Source organism: Oryctolagus cuniculus, chromosome 1 (genome assembly GCF_964237555.1).
Source record: "Oryctolagus cuniculus chromosome 1, mOryCun1.1, whole genome shotgun sequence".
NCBI lineage: Eukaryota > Metazoa > Chordata > Mammalia > Lagomorpha > Leporidae > Oryctolagus > Oryctolagus cuniculus.
In genome coordinates, this window is record NC_091432.1 from 58,836,281 (window position 1) to 58,851,994 (window position 15,714).

At 42.0% G+C, this 15,714-nt stretch overlaps 1 protein-coding gene across 31 annotated transcripts in view; it reads right to left on the minus strand.

Annotated features, from left to right (window-relative positions):
- The window catches only part of PPFIBP2 (PPFIA binding protein 2), a 169,320-nt gene that overhangs the window by 49,841 nt on the left and 103,765 nt on the right, over window positions 1-15,714 (minus strand). For 30 of the 31 annotated variants that reach the window (XM_070074030.1, XM_070073995.1, XM_008265596.4 and 27 more), the window contains one exon: window positions 4,035-4,166. In XM_070074030.1, coding sequence (XP_069930131.1) covers window positions 4,035-4,166 — 132 coding nt within the window. Of the gene's footprint in view, window positions 1-4,034; window positions 4,167-8,395; window positions 8,887-15,714 lie in introns of those variants that run through there. The other variant, XM_070074048.1, reaches the window with a different exon arrangement.

Consider the following 15,714-nt stretch of genomic DNA (forward strand, 5'->3'; position numbering starts at 1 on the left):
CAGGCCAAAGCCAGCAGCCAGGAACTCCATCTAGGTCTCTCATATGGGAGGCAGAGACCAAGCACTTTGGCAATCACCTGCTGCAACCCTGGGCACATTAGCAGGATGCAGGATTCAAGCCGGCACTCCAACATAAGACGTGGGCATCCCAAGCAGCAGCTTAACCCACTGCACCACAATGCTCTCCCCTGAACTCCTCATTTTTTAACTGCAGGAGAGTATTTCCTATACTAATGAAAATAAGTAAACAAATAAAATAAAAACAAGAATAATAAAACTCCCGGTCAAGTCAACCTCTCTGAACAAACACTCCCTGTCAAGCCAACCTCTCTGAACAAACACAGTCTTTTCAGTCCTTGCTCTGCACTACACACCCATCCTCTGGTTGCCTTAGTTCAGAAATTAGAATCCCTTCCTCCCAAGGTCTTCACCACAGGAAGAAAGAAGGGATGATGGCACCACCACTTGGGTTGAACTAAATTCCATTTTCTGCCAGGAAGTACTAAATAAATAGTCTTTCTAGGTCTCTTCCTGCTAATGTATATCCTGATCAACTGGGAAAACTATTCTTCCCAGCAAATCCTGGATTCCTGCTCTGAGAACCCCGGGGTCCCACTATGGGATCCAGCTGCAGGCCCCCACCCCATACTCCCACTGTGCAGGAACCCCAGACCCCCTCCCCTGAGGACAGCCTTCTGCTCTGTGTGCCTTTGATCTGGTGTGCCACACAGAAGTTTTCCTTCGCTTCTGCATCTTTCTTTCAAGTTCTATCATCCTAATTCTGGTATTCATTTTCTATGTCAATCACTATTCTGCAATCTTGCTTTTCAAGAGTAAATACAACTAATTCCAGTTTGAGAACCTTATGGCCCAGAACCATTGCAGCTGACAAGACAAGTAAACAGGAAATCCACTATTTACCTATATCTCATGTGAGTCACTATTAACTAACTCCTGTGCAAGACTGGACATCAAGAAATCTGTGACTTGGGGCTGGGGCTGAGGCTGGGGCTGGCGCTGTTGCATAGCAGGCTAAGCCTCAGCCTTTGGTGCCAGCATCCCATACGGGCTGGTTCATATCCTGGCTGCTCCTCTTCCAATCAAGCTGTCTGCTAATGGCCTGGAAAGCAATGGAAGACAGTCCAAGTGCCTGGTGCCCCTGCACTCATGTGGGAGACCCAGAAGAAGCTCCTGGCTTCGAATCGGCCCAGCTCTGGCTGTTGCAGCCATTTGGTGAGTAAACCAGCAGATGGAAGACCTTTCTGTCTCTCCCTCTCTCTGTCTGTAACTCTACCTCTCAAATAAATAAGAAAAAGAAAAAGAAAAAGAAAAAGAAAAAGAAAAAGAAAAAGAAAAAGAAAAAGAAAAAGAAAAAGAAAAAGAAATCTGTGCCTCCAAGTTCTCAGGTGCTTGAATGACCACACCACGACCAACCATTTTTACAACCCAACTGGCTTAGGGTGTGATCATAACCATAGCAGAAAGAGCAGTCTGCAAAGCTCTTGTTTACAGCATCCTCTTTTTTCATTGTAACATGAAATGGAATTTGAGGATAAAGCCTAAGCTACACTGAGTAAGTTTACTTTGGATCTGGCTACTTCCAAGGGGGGGTGGGGGGGGGGGGAAGTCCTGCTTTTTTAGCCCTTAGGCTAAATACATTCTCCAGGAAACAAAAAAAAAAAAAAAAAAAAAAAAACCACACAAAACAAAACAGCAGCAACATAAGATGGGAGGCAACGTTCCCTTTATTCATGCAACTGCAACCCCTAGTGACCTTAGGAGAAACATCTCCATGTATGCGACAGTGGTGTGGTTTAAGCAGCACCACATGGTGGTAAGCTCCTGGTGCTCCTGACAGTCACAAACAGAGGCAGAGGTTCTGGGCCTACCAGCGAAGACTACGCTTAACTACAAGAATGAGGAATTTGTTTCAGGTCATGTGGCTGCTCACTGATTATCACAGGTTTGAACAGCCTGCAAAATTCCTGCACATGGAAACCTAATATTTGTACTAGCAACTGGGAAGGGCTGTTATCTGGTAGGGTGGAGGCCAGAGGCCCAGGATCTATGTTGTCTCACATAAGAACAGCCAGATAGAAAACAAAAAATTCAGCTTCAAAAACAACCTTTCAGAAAAGAGAAGGAAAGCACACAGTAAAATGACTGCTTAGCCCCAGAAGCTACTGATGGCCGTCTTTGTCACCATATGGGGAGAGCCTTCCTGAGAGTAAGGCTAAAACAGAACCAAGTAACACAGCAAGACTTACTCTGGTCACTGTGCGATTACCTGGACTCATACTGGATATTTTAAACACTGCACTTCCAAGTCGTGTGATCTAGCAACTCCCCTCTCTTTTTAAATGTGTTTTTGAGTTGTCTTTGCCTTCTCACATAGTTTATTGAATTCTGCCCCCCAAAGCCCTAATGCATATAAACATGTAATCAAATATCTTGCAACACTGGCAAAATTACTCCAAACCAGGAGAAAAGTCACTTAAATCTCTCTGAATGTCTTAGCAACAGTCCATTCAACATTTCACACAAATCAGCTTTAATCCATGTGATCTTGGCGTGTATAAACTATGAATCTAAGTCTACATTTCCATTTCTACCACACTTAACAACACGACCAGTAAGTGATCAATAAAAGCTGGCTATTGCCACATGTCCAGCACTATGCTAAGGATTGTATATACTCTACAGAACAACCAAAGCAAAGGGAAATACTACTATCTACATCTTAACAGAAGAAGAAATAGGGTTGGGAGGTTAAATAACTTGTTCAAGATCACAAAGCTAATGAGCAGCTGAGTTGGATTGAAGATGGAGATTCATTAGCCTGCATTTTTATCATGAGAAGCTATTATCTTCAGCTCACTGGAGATTATCTGCTTTTGGCAACCACACAATTTACTAATGATCATGTTCTCAAAAGCAACATAAGGAGTGTGCCTCACACATTAGAAGTGCCCTAATCACCAGCGTTTCCCCAGTCAACAAAGAAATATGGCAGGTGTCAGTGAACAATAATGTTGGCACTTATCAGAAAAGAACATTATCCATCTTTAAATTTTGAAGACCCTTAAATGGAGGAAGGAGATGACCAAGCACCTATGAAATGTCAAATACGCCAGGTACTTAATTTTTGTGATTTTATTTGGAGTGACCACAGAGCAATTCATTTTACAGACAAAGAAGTTGAAGTTCAAAGAGATTAAGTAGCTAACTTGTTGAGGTTCATAGAGCTATGAAATAGTTACGCCATGGAGTAAATGAGTCATGGGGCTCCAAGCCTAAAACTTATCTCCTGTCATATCTCATATTACCAGGAATGAATATAAGGATCTGAAGGTAGAGACACAGGAAGAGAGTTATCTAGAGTTAAAACAGGCTGCCTTCTCCCAAACAAAGGAGGCTAAAACTCTCTAAATATTTATTCAGAAAGGGGTTGGGCATGCTCTAGCCAATGGTATATGGAGCCTGAAATCCAGAAAGCAGACCCAGGAAACATTCTCTATGAGAAGGTCTGTGTATGGGATTACCCCTTACCATCCACCATGAGAAAAGAAACTCATCCCCTGGGACTTCCATCTGGGTCAGTGAAAGGTTCATAAAAAAAAGTGTTGCCAGAGTCCTTGGATATGGTGACAGTGGCCTACTGGGCAGCCAACCAGGTTCCCGGAAATCATCATTACCTTGGTTCTCACAGAAGATGTCCTGTGTCCTCAATGTTTTGCCTGATCCTTTCCTTACTACTGCTTCCCTATCCATCCTTGTCAGCAGTTTGAGGGAGGATAAAGCCTGAAAGCCAAAACTTAGTGGTTTGGGTATTGCTGAAAAAGTTGCAGACATAGCAAAACCTGATAACTTGGTATTAACCAAACATTCTTCCTCTAGTGCATAGATACTCATGGCACTCAAGGGCTGCCAGGCTTGGGGTTGATCAGATGGCCTACTCCACATTAGGATAGCCTCCCCAGGTCTAAGTTTAGGACAGAACAAACACTCTCCAGAATTTGGCACGTCACACCCACCTCTGCTTTTTTTTGCTTCTCCTCTTGCTCCCTCTGCTCTTTCTCCATGCCAACCAACTTGAGTTTCAGCTCAGACACTTCAGTCATCAAGTCAAGCTTCTGAGTCTCGAGAGATGTGCGACTTAGCAGCTCCTGCAAGCAAAAAACTGAACATCAGATCACCAACCACCACGTCAAAGACAGCTCTAGCTCTATTCATCACACATAAAGCAACAGGCAAGTCATATGTTGGACAATACAGAATTGAAACCTCTGCGGACTGGCTATGGGCCTATTATGGATGGGCCTGCAATGACACTGGGTCACTCAGATATAGCATAGCCTCTGACATTACCCACTGTGTTTTGGAAGACAAGGTGAGTTACATGTCTCGAAAGACATATTTGTCCACAGAAACCATTATTCATTATTTCCAAGTAGAGAGAAATGGATGAATACTGTCAAAGAACAAATTTCTCCACCTCTATTTTTCAGAAAAAGTAGTAGGTGTTTTCTGATAAAACAAATAAACTCATGTTGACAATATATTTTCAAAACCAAAATTTCTAGATCTTCTTCTGAGCTCAATAAACATTCAGCCCAGTCCTTGACACATGTCAATATCAGATCTTACTGCCATGAACCTAGACAGAAGTTAAAGCATAAAGCATGTATTCAATGAGTATTCAGTGGGTGACCATTTGGAAATTTTATTATATGAACTTGATCTTCCCTAGACTGTACCAAATTTAAAATTTGGCCACTTTGGGAAGTAAACAAGAAGATAGTTCTTTCCCAAATGTGGGAAGAAACAAGGGAGATTATTACTAGTCCTGTCATCACTAGAATAGTGGCAAGATACACACTTGTCATATACTTAGTAAGCATAAACAAGGGAAAAAACAAAGGTGATAGGCAAGACATTTGCTTAAACTAAATAATTATAAAGGGCTTCAAAAACCAGGAGAATTTCCCAAAGTCCAGAACCATGTATTTTCTCATTAACAAAGCCAATGTTCTGTAAAGTCCAACATCCCAGCACATGGTGGACACTGGCTACACAGGTGCCAACCAAAAAGAGTATATAGGAACTAGGTCAAGTGAATACGTGGAAAAGACACAATATCTTGCCATGTCTGAACATTTTGTATCATCTTGCAACCCAACTCCAGTACAGGAATGGTGCTCTCAACATTCTGACCCAATAGCTCTGACTTTGCAAATTTGGAACTTTCCTCAGATCATAAATCACACAAGACAGAGATCTGTTGTTTTTTTAAACTTGAAATACATGATTCCCCAAGTCAAAGGCCCTCAGGACTTGGAATAGCTAGTCTACAAACTTTCCATCTGCTAATCTGAGGGGCAGATATCTAAAAGTACAATAGCAGAGCACAAGGAGTTCTCTGAGCACTGGGCCTGCCAGACTTGAAACTGGCTCACAAGGCAGAGGCAGCAGCACTGCGGTGCCAGAATTGTGGGCTACTTGGCCACATGGAGCCAGGCAGATGAGCATGCCCAATGCAATGGGGTACTTGGAAGTATCGAGTGTCTCCTCTGTGCCAGACACTGCTTTAACATACATTGCCTGCATAAACCCTCCCAAGGATTTGGCAGTAAATATTATTATTATTCTGATTCTACAGAGGAAGGGATAAGTGCAGAAAGGGTAAATAAATATTTTGCCAGAGGTCACATACCGATCAGCAGCAGAGTTCGTTTTCAAACCAAGTATTGTTTGACTCCAGAATTCATTTCTGCCTAATGTATCATGTTGTTTACCAAATAGAGAAAGGGAATTTAAATATATATTTTTTAAAAATACAGGGAGAAAAGGCAATCAACAAAATTTTCACTGAGCCCAAAAAACATCCACTCAAACTGACAAGATTTCATTGAGTACAAGGTATCTACAAGGGTCTTGTGCTAAGGTTATGTAAGCCATTCCTCCCTGGCTATGGGCACACAGACATGGTGAGTTCTCTGGGTCTTGAATACCCAAACACCTTAAGATGTAATTCTCCCCCACAGAACCTACTCTTTCCCAACCTTCCTTCCTAACTTTCTTATCTTCCTCTACCACTTCATTCTCTATCAGTCTCAAACTTATATCTACCTGCTTGGTTCTAAACACGATTTAAGACAGTTTGCAAAACACATATTTCAAGTTAAAAGAAAAATCATAAAAATTAAAGCAGCTAGGAAAAGAAGTTGAAGCCAGAGTTACAGTAAGTAGAAAACCACACCGTAAAGTTCTATAAACAGTTAGAAATGGACTATAATGCATATTTGGGATTCTCAGCTGCTAATGCAAAGAAAAGGAAAAACTACACAAATTAAAGTCCATAAGATAATAACCATTACTTTGGAGTACTGAGATCTAAACAACAAAAAACTTTATTACATTTCATTCATTTATTTAACAAATATGTTTTTAAATACCTCCTACAAACCAACATCTAGGGACATAACAATAAACACAGCCCTGTTGAATTCTGCTATATATTAAGATAACATTCGTGCAGTTCTGCCTACTGATCAGTATTCAGCCTTTTGCTTTGATAGATTCAAAAAGCCCTCAGAATGTATTTCTCCCAAAAGCTAAGTCTGTTCTATTTCCATTATTGCCGAAGTCTCTCCAACTATTTTAGCTACTGGGTTTTAATTGGTCATGCCAATGTTCTAGCTGATGAAGATAATATTTTAATTGATTCCAATAGCCATTTCAATTGGTCACACCAACATTCCAAGTGGCAATCCAGTTGAAGACACCACAGTTTTATTTAGAAACCGGAGGTGGCTTAATTTCATATAGTTAATTAATAATAAAATGTACACTTAATGTCTCCTAGCTTATATCTATTAGCATGTGCTTTTACCTTTTATAATCATCTCCCCTTGGTTTTTGTCATTAGTAATTACTGTTCTAGTTCCTGCACTCAAAAGCAGCCTCAACAGATTTATTCCAACCCAGCTTGACTTCCCTTCCTTCATCCCAGCAAGGCCCCTAGCCAGTTATGTATAACAATCTCTAAGTGTGTGCCTCAGTGGGAATTTACCCTACATCCTCAATTACTCCTACCTCCAACATAAACTGGATCTTGCCTTCTGTGCGTTATGATGCGTTCTTCCCAGTCATTTCAAGTGGACAGCTCTCTGCTTCCACCAACCCAATTTACAGAACAACTCTCTCTCTCTGTCACGACTGCTTCTAGACCACTCTTCGTCCCCACCAATGCTCCACATCTACCCTGCCCTTCCAAGGTAGCCCTAGCCAGTCAACCTGTTATCCCCAAATACCCAGCACCAATACAGTCTTAGGTTTCTTGAGGCTCTTTTCTTTTGATGAACAGCTTCTCTACCTACTGTAGGCGCATTCTGTCTCCTCAGCAACTTCAACATCCTTGTTAATGTCGCTTCCCCTCAGTATCCACTGTGGCTTCACATGGATCCCAGCGCCAATAAGCTTTGCTTCTGCTTCCTCTCAGCCTTTCAGCAACAATGTGGCCGTCATCTTTACCCAGAATGTTTTCTCTGCTTCTAAAATTTCAGCTATGAAATTCTCTCCTCTAGATACAATCTACTAACCTTTCAACTGTCCCACTTGCTTATCCAATCTTAAATTTCTCCTTGTGTGGCCACTGGTTACTTAATAACTTCCCATTTTCCTGGTTTATCAACTTCCTTTAAGCTATATTTGTTTCCTTATCCACTCTATACCTTAAAGTTAGTCATTTCAGTTGTACTCAAGTCTATACTGGAAAAATATTCGCCCAGCTCATCCCTGTCCCCAGGCAAATGTATGTTTGTTTACCAGAGCCCAGTTCAGCCAAATATCATAGTCTTTTTGTCCATGTTTTCACTCTGCATGGACTGAGAATAGCTGGTGAAAGTCAATGAATGATGCCAATTGGTTTCAATACAAATTTATGCTATCTAATTACAGCTTATCTTCCAATTTTTCCTAGTAAAAGTTGTATTTATCTCTGGATGATTCCCTTCACAGATTGTTCCAAATCTTTTCTATTCTCCTCAAGTCCTAAACCCCAGCCTACCCCTTTCTATTCTCCTCAAATAACCTCTCCTCCTATTTACGGAAAAGATAAAAATTATCTTGTTATTCACTGCATTTAAGTTCCATTTCAAAGTTTCCCAGAATCCTCTTATTCATTTCTCTTAAATCTCTGTCTTACAGAAAGCGAGCACACAGCTCCTTTCTAAGGCAAATCTCCAAAATCACACGTTTCCATCTTTACTGTCAGGTTCTCTCGCCTTTCAGAGGTGTTTCCTAGCCCAGTAAGCTTCCAGGTCACACATAAAAAGTATACATGAAAGGACACAATGCCTCCAGAATTTGTTCCTGGTTGCCCCTTGTGACTGACCTTCCTGTTTATGGACAGTTCCCAGTCTCTGGGTTCTTCATATGTCTTCATACAAAACGATGAGCCGTAGCTGAGCAGTAGCCGTCGGCTTTGTTTTCCAATGCTCCAGTCCCGTTTCTTCCTCTGGCTGGTCTCCAGATGACTCTCCCTCACCTCTGGACCATCTCAGGAAGTTCCCACCAAGCTCTGCTACTCTAGGGTGGGACCATCAGTCATGCTCTCTGACAGGCATTAATCTCTCCCTTACCATCAGCTTCCATTCCTCAGGCTATACACATGATCAAATTTCTGACATTCTGAAGAAAAGTCCCTCTTGACCTTGTCTTCCCCTTAACACCCGTGTCCTATGGTGTGTATGTGTGCTTTGCCTTCTGTACATTCTGATGTGTAAGTGCTGTCTCTCTCTGCTTTCTGTACCTTCCTTTTCCTCTTCAAGTTAAGCTCTTAAAAATAGATATTTTATTTGTTTACTTGAGAGGCAGAGTTACAGAAAGGAAGAGGAAAGACAGAGAGAAAGGTCTTTTAACTGTTGGTTAACTCCACAAATGGCCACAATGGCTGGAGCTGGGCCTATCCAATAACAGGAGCCAGGAGCTTTTTTCAGGTTTCCCACACAGGTGCAGGGACCTAAAGACTTGGGCCATCTTCTATTGCTTTCCCAGTTCATAGCAGAGAGCTGGATCCAAGAGGAGCAGCTGGGACATACCCAGTATGGGATGCAGGCACTACAGGCAAAGGATTAGCCTACTATGCCACAAAGACAGCCCCTTCAAGTTAAGCTCTTAAAAGAATAATCTACCCCTGCTGCCTCATCTTCCTACCACTTTTCAGCAGATATTTGTCTGCCCACAGCTGGCTTATGCCTTCAGCAAGTAGGACACAGAAACAGTTTTGGTTGTGGAGATGGATGTCCAGACTCTCAGATGCAACTTCTACTCCTCAGTTCTTAACTGACTCATACTCCATCCACTCCACACGAGCTACTTCTTGTCATTCTATCTTGCTTGTTCCATATATTCCTGATCTATCTTTCTTCTCCTCCATCTCTTTTGCTAGCTGCTTTTACTCTGTCTATCCTTTAAGAACACTCTTTGGTTCCTAGATTTCATCCCCAAGACCCATGTCAGTTCTGGATCCAACCTATAAGTAAGTACCCTTGGCAGGCAAGGCAGCATAGGATCCTGCTGGGATCTCTCAGAGTCAGGCAGCCTGGGGAAGGAAGGTGAGGGAGGCTCAGGGGAAGGGGCTAAGGTTTCATAAGCAGCTTTCTGCTTGGGTTCACAGTTGTTTCAAAGTTGCTTGTTTGATGGTACTTGAAAAGGCTCGTGGAAAAATGACATTACAAGGTAAGTTTATTTGGGTGAAAAAAAAATTTGAAATCTACATATAGCTTTTTTCATTATATGCACTTTCCGTGAACTTTTTGAAGACCCCTCATATAAATAAGAGATGGACAAGGAGGGTGGTTTGTTTTACTCACTGCGAAGTCTCATGAAACTGGGTAATAAAACTTTATGAAAAACCAAAGGACAAAATTATCACTCACCCTTCTCACTTCATCACCACCACTAACCACTTCCAGAAGGCCAAATACCTCTCTTTTCTCGGAGATGAAAGAAAGTTTACATCTCAGAAAAAACCGCCATTTCCTTTTTCCAAAGCTCAGATTCTGACCGGAGCTGATAAAAATAATTTGCCTTTTAACTTACTCTCTCCTTAAAGGGCCACATCTTGAAGCAATTACCTCCATCTTCAAGTGTGGAATATGACCCAGGGAATTACTGACCAATGACAGAAGACTGTAGCCAGACAGGCAATCTGAAACCAGAATGAAAGAAGGGGCCATGGAAAGACATGAAAGGGAAAATATGTCCCTTTGCCCTTTGAAGCAAAAGGCCCAGGCCTTGCCGGAAAGCCCTTTTCATGCAAAATACCCTGCAGACAAGCAGGGCTTGTAGTCAACTTAAGTTGGAGTCCAGACTCAGCCCCAGTGAACTAAATCATCTCTGAACATCAGCCTTATCTGTAAAAAGGGGTTAAAGCATCTGCTCCACACCGTGATCCATAAATCCAACATCAAATGAGATAAACTTGAAGAAACTGGCTATTCCAGTCTCAGAAATCTTCCAGAGGGAGTTTGAGGTATGACTTGGAAAATTCATGTTTTCTTCACTCGTGATTCAGTGCCTTAACTCCTCAAACAGATTTGTGCTTCCATGAGGTCATGTCCATAGCTGTTTAATATTCTCTTTGAGGAAATAACACCTTAAAGGTTCTGAGAAATTTCTTAGCTGGGGACCAGGCCTGTGCTTAAGCCCTGTGATCCCTGCTCGGTGGCTGACTCACACTGGCCATTTGTGTGATAGTTCACTTCTTGTCAAGCAAGAAAACAGGTTCATTGACTTTCCCAGACCAATACCATGTGGTCTGTCTGCAGAAGCCCATTCCCCCACATTCATCTCAAAGGCAGTCAAAGCAGTGAAGCTGCCTACAGCCCGAAGCTCTGGGTTGGGGGAAGACTGAAATACAGGCTGGTGTCCTCATCACAAGGACATCTGCATCTTTTCTTCCTCCCCACTGTGCTCCTTTATCCTGACAATAACATCATTTCTGTTCTTTTTTGAAGGTTTATTTATCTATTTTAAAGGCAGAGTAATAGAGACAGGAACAGGCACACATGCACATGCACGCACACACACACACACACACACACACAGACAGAGAGACAGAGACAGAGAGAGAGAGAGAGAGAGAGAGAGAGAGAGAATCTTCCAACCATTGGTTTACTCTCCTAATGACTGCTACAGACTGAAGCCAAGAGTTTGGAACTCCTTCAGGGTCTCCCACATGGATAGCAGGGTCCCAGACCATCTTCTGCTACTTTTCTAGCTATATTAGCAGGGACCCAGATCAGAGTAGAGCATCCAGAACTCACAGCAGTCCCCATATGGGATGCCAGCATCAGAGTGGACAGCTTAACCTGCTATGCCACAATGCTAGTCCACGTTTCTGCTCCAGCTAGTGTCTGGGAAATGCTCCATTTGACTACCAGCTGTGTAAAACCTTATATCTACTGAGTAGTGTCAGATTCTTTCCTGAGATCATCAACCTCTGGACCCCAGAGAGTCCATTCAAATACCCCAACAGACCAAGGAGGGCTCTCTCCACGATGCTGGTCCGAGCCAGTCACAAGGAGGTCACTGGTCCATATCTGTACTCCTAAGGTGTGATTCTGTGTCCTGAGCTCTGATGGCCTCAGTGAACAGATGGGCAACGTCTTGACCTACTTAAGAGCCAGAGAGGCACAATCCAGCAATGTGAGCTCAGGAACCCAGGCTCAGACTACCTAGACCCGTAACAACTGACTCCGCCTGTACCCCCTTAAAGATCCATTTTTAAATTTTCTGAGGAATGCTTTTAATGGAGAAAGTTTTTTGGAAATCAAGACATGCCCAATAAATCTGAGAGCATGTCTGTGTAGGTGCTTCCAAAGGAAGACCTGCAAGAAGATTGTAGCTGCCCTTCCTCACTCCATATCCTGCAGAGAGCTGCAGACAAGAAACATGAGCTTGCCCACAAATGTGGTCACAATCTATGTGCTGCTCATGTGGACCTGCACTGATTCTCTGTTCCAGCCTTGCCTGTCTAGTCCAGAGAGGTCTCCAGAGAAGAGAGGTCTCTTCTCTCCTTCTTGAGGCTGGATGAGTTCATGTGTAGATGAAAATATTTGCGAGCAAGATCAGCACTGAGCAGGAGCTGGGCCAGGCTCAGCCATGCTGAGAAGTGCATGGCTCATGAGTTGGGTGGGGATTAACTCTCTCAGTTTAGGCTACTGGAGGGAGGTTAACATTGGTCAAGAGGACAGCAAAGGAGAGAACTCAGTGAGTTTGGTAGAGCCCAGCCAAGCACAGAGTTTAGGCCATGCTCGTTGGATTTGAGTTTCCTTAAGTCCCCCTAATGCTATTCAGTCACTGGGTGGAGGCTGCAAAATTCTAGAGCAGAGGTTGCAAACTGAAGGTCTGCAGGCCAGGCATGACTTACAGATGCATATTATGTGATCCATGCAGCGTTTCTTTTTTAATTCATTGCCAATACTTTTTTTTAAATGGAAAGACATTTTTAAATCTGGATTAGCCGTATCTTTTAAAAAACAGGAATATCTAGCATTTGAGGACAGCCAACTGGAGTGGAATAGTAGCTGCCACCTTTAGATAGGATGCATTCAATGTGCAGTGTTACCATGAGCAGCACACAGGGAAGGTCCCAGGCTGAGCCAGGGAAAGGATCTCATTCTAAGTTCCTTAGGCCTTTGAGCACTTAGGCTTGGCTTGGCTTTGGGCAGGAATGGACTCTGAGGCTGACAGAAAGAGGCAATTGTTTGCCTCCATTCTCTGTCTGTAGGCCATGAGTCACTCCTGCTCCTACCACCAGTGGCCAAAAGCCCTGCAGCCCAGGATATCTCAGTCAAACCAGACAAGTCTCTGCCTGCCCTTCCTGCAGAGGACTCTATATACTCCAAGCTATAGATGACACTGCATCAGCACTGAGATGTAAGATCATCTTACAAACAACATCAAGCAAGTTTCAGGAAAGCAGTAGCATGCAGAGCTGAACACTCAGCTTGGGATTTAGAACTGGGAACTCAGTGATCTCAAGCTCTGGCAACAACAAGCCTAGCAAATGCATGAGGGAAAGCTGAGGCTCAAATGCATCCCAGGACTTGAACTCATAATTTACATTCCACATACACATCTTTTTATCCTTGAAATATTGAGAGGATATGGTAAAAGCTTAGGAACATAAGAATACCTTGGTCAAGTTCAGGAAGATCTTTAAAACCCAGATATGGCAAACAAAGAGCTACCATACTCCAAAGTATACCAGGTCAAAACATCCATCTCTTTGGCACATGACACTTGCAAACTATATGTTTGATACCTCATCCACAGAACACAAACAAGAGGATTTAGGAAACATTAATTGTGAGTGCTAAGCTATAATTAGATAGGAGAGAGAAGTTCCAAGGTTCTATTGCACAGTAGGATGAATATAGATAATTATATCATATACTTCCTTTTTAAAAAGCTAGAAGAGGGGCCAGTGTTGTGGCATAGCAGGTTAAGTCTCCACCTGCCTGCAACACGGGCATCCCACATGGGTGCCAGTTTGAGACCTGGCTGCTCTACGTCCAACCCAGCTCCCTAATGCACCTGCTAATGCACCTGGGAAAGCAGAGAAAGATGGCCCAATTCCTTGGGCCTCTGCATTTATGTGGGAAACCCAGAAGCAGCTCCTGGCTCTTCCTGGCTTTGGGCTGGCCCAGTCTTAGCCGTTGCAGCCATTTGGACAGTGAATCAGCAGATAGAAGATCCTTTTCTGTCTCTCCTCCTCTCTCTGTAACTCTGCCTTTCAAATAAATAAAAAATAAATCTTTTAAAAAAAAAAAAAAAGCTGGAAGAAATGACTTTGAATATTTTCACCATAATGAAATAATAATGAACTGATTTGAACATTATATATTAATGCAACATGGCAAAACAACATATGGTACTCCATAAACATGTATAATTTTTATGCATCAGTTAAAAATAAAAAATAATTGAGAAAAGAGAACTGAGAAAAAACAAGATATAAAAAGTAATTGGACTTTAAACTTTCTACAGAAAGTCTAAAATACCATCCATGGAAAACCCCTGAAGGGACAAGATAGCCTCTTAGGTGGTGCTGGGCACCAGCATTGGACTCCTTGTCACAGACGTTCTTGACAATGGAGCAGAAACACTGCCAGGGAGAGATTGTACAGCACTCCGGAAGAGAAGCCGGGATGGGCAGACAGGTAACCCAAGGAAACACAACGCAACTATTCTCTGTCCTCCTCCCATTTCCTTACGTGGCCGCTCTCCAGGTTCCCCCTGCCTGAAATATCAGCCCCCTGACATTTTCCTCATATCTTCTGGTCTACATTCAATTTTTCTTAGCCTTTTTCTGGATTACTTACAACACTCCATGATCTTCTCCCCTTACCCTTCCTACTGCAAAACCACACCTAGTACAGACATGGAAACACAATGTGGTGAGTTATTTTACGTGTTCTTAGTGAAAATGATTTTGCGTCCTTTGAGATTGTTCCCAGTGGGCTATTTTCTTTTCTGGGCATTCAAGAAATTCGATTTAGAAAAAGAAAGAGAAAATTCAAGCCCTTTTGCTACTCAGATTTTTGGGTTTATCATGAGCAAGGGAAATGGAATGCAATCTAAATAGAAAATCAAGCATTTGGTAACTTACTAATCAACGATGAAAAGATAACAAACAGCTTCTCAGCTGTTGGATCTAGTTTTTATGAAGACATACACACATAACAAGACTGACCTGCCTTTTTTTTTTTTTGAATTGTTCAAATGCACTCAGTCAAAACTAACAAATACCAGAATTAAGATATTTACCCTACGACCAACTATAAAATGCAAAGTTCATTAAATTGCTGCCAAGAAAGAATTTTAGTTTTATGTTGATCACAACAATAAAGAAAAAAAAACACTGCTTTGGAGAGACAGATTATAAGCAATCCTTTAACTGAATCTACTCATTTTCAGAGGTTGACTTTTGTTCTTTAAATAACTGATGAGCATCTTCTGTGCCAGGTATTATATCAGGGGCTATGAAGTATACACTCCAATCATGGTTTGATTTTCAAAATAAGAGAGCAAATGCAAGACTGATTTAAGTTAGGGAAATCTATTAGTTCTAAATGCCATATTAATAGATTTTATTTAAAAATCTACTTAGCTTCAACAGATTTTGAAAAGACTTTAGATAAAAAAGCAATACCCCTAAAAAGTGCAACTCATTAATTACAATACAAGAATAGTTACTTCAATTATGATACTGTCACTTTAAAAAAAGACAAAGCAAAAAAGCCCCTATTATACATGGTAGTAAAGATAACTGTACAGGGGTAAGTGTTTAGCAGTTAACATATTGACGTCCCTTATAGACTACCTAGGTTCAATATCTGACTCTGGCTCCTGGCTCCAGCTTCCCGGGAGGCAGTGGTGAAGGCTCAAGTAACTGGATTCCTGCCACTCACGGGGGACACCTGAATTGAGTTCTCAGCTCCAGGTTTCTGCCCTGGGTCAAGCCTGAGGGATTTTGGGGGAGTGAACAAATTGACAGGAGACCTCTCTCAACACATAAATAAATAAGAAAAAAGAAAACTGAAAGAAAAAGAAAAAAAGAACTATGCAACAAAACTTGAATCTGGAAAAAAAAAAAGTAATTCTATCATATCAAAGATACAAGATGTGAGAACTAAACTGCAC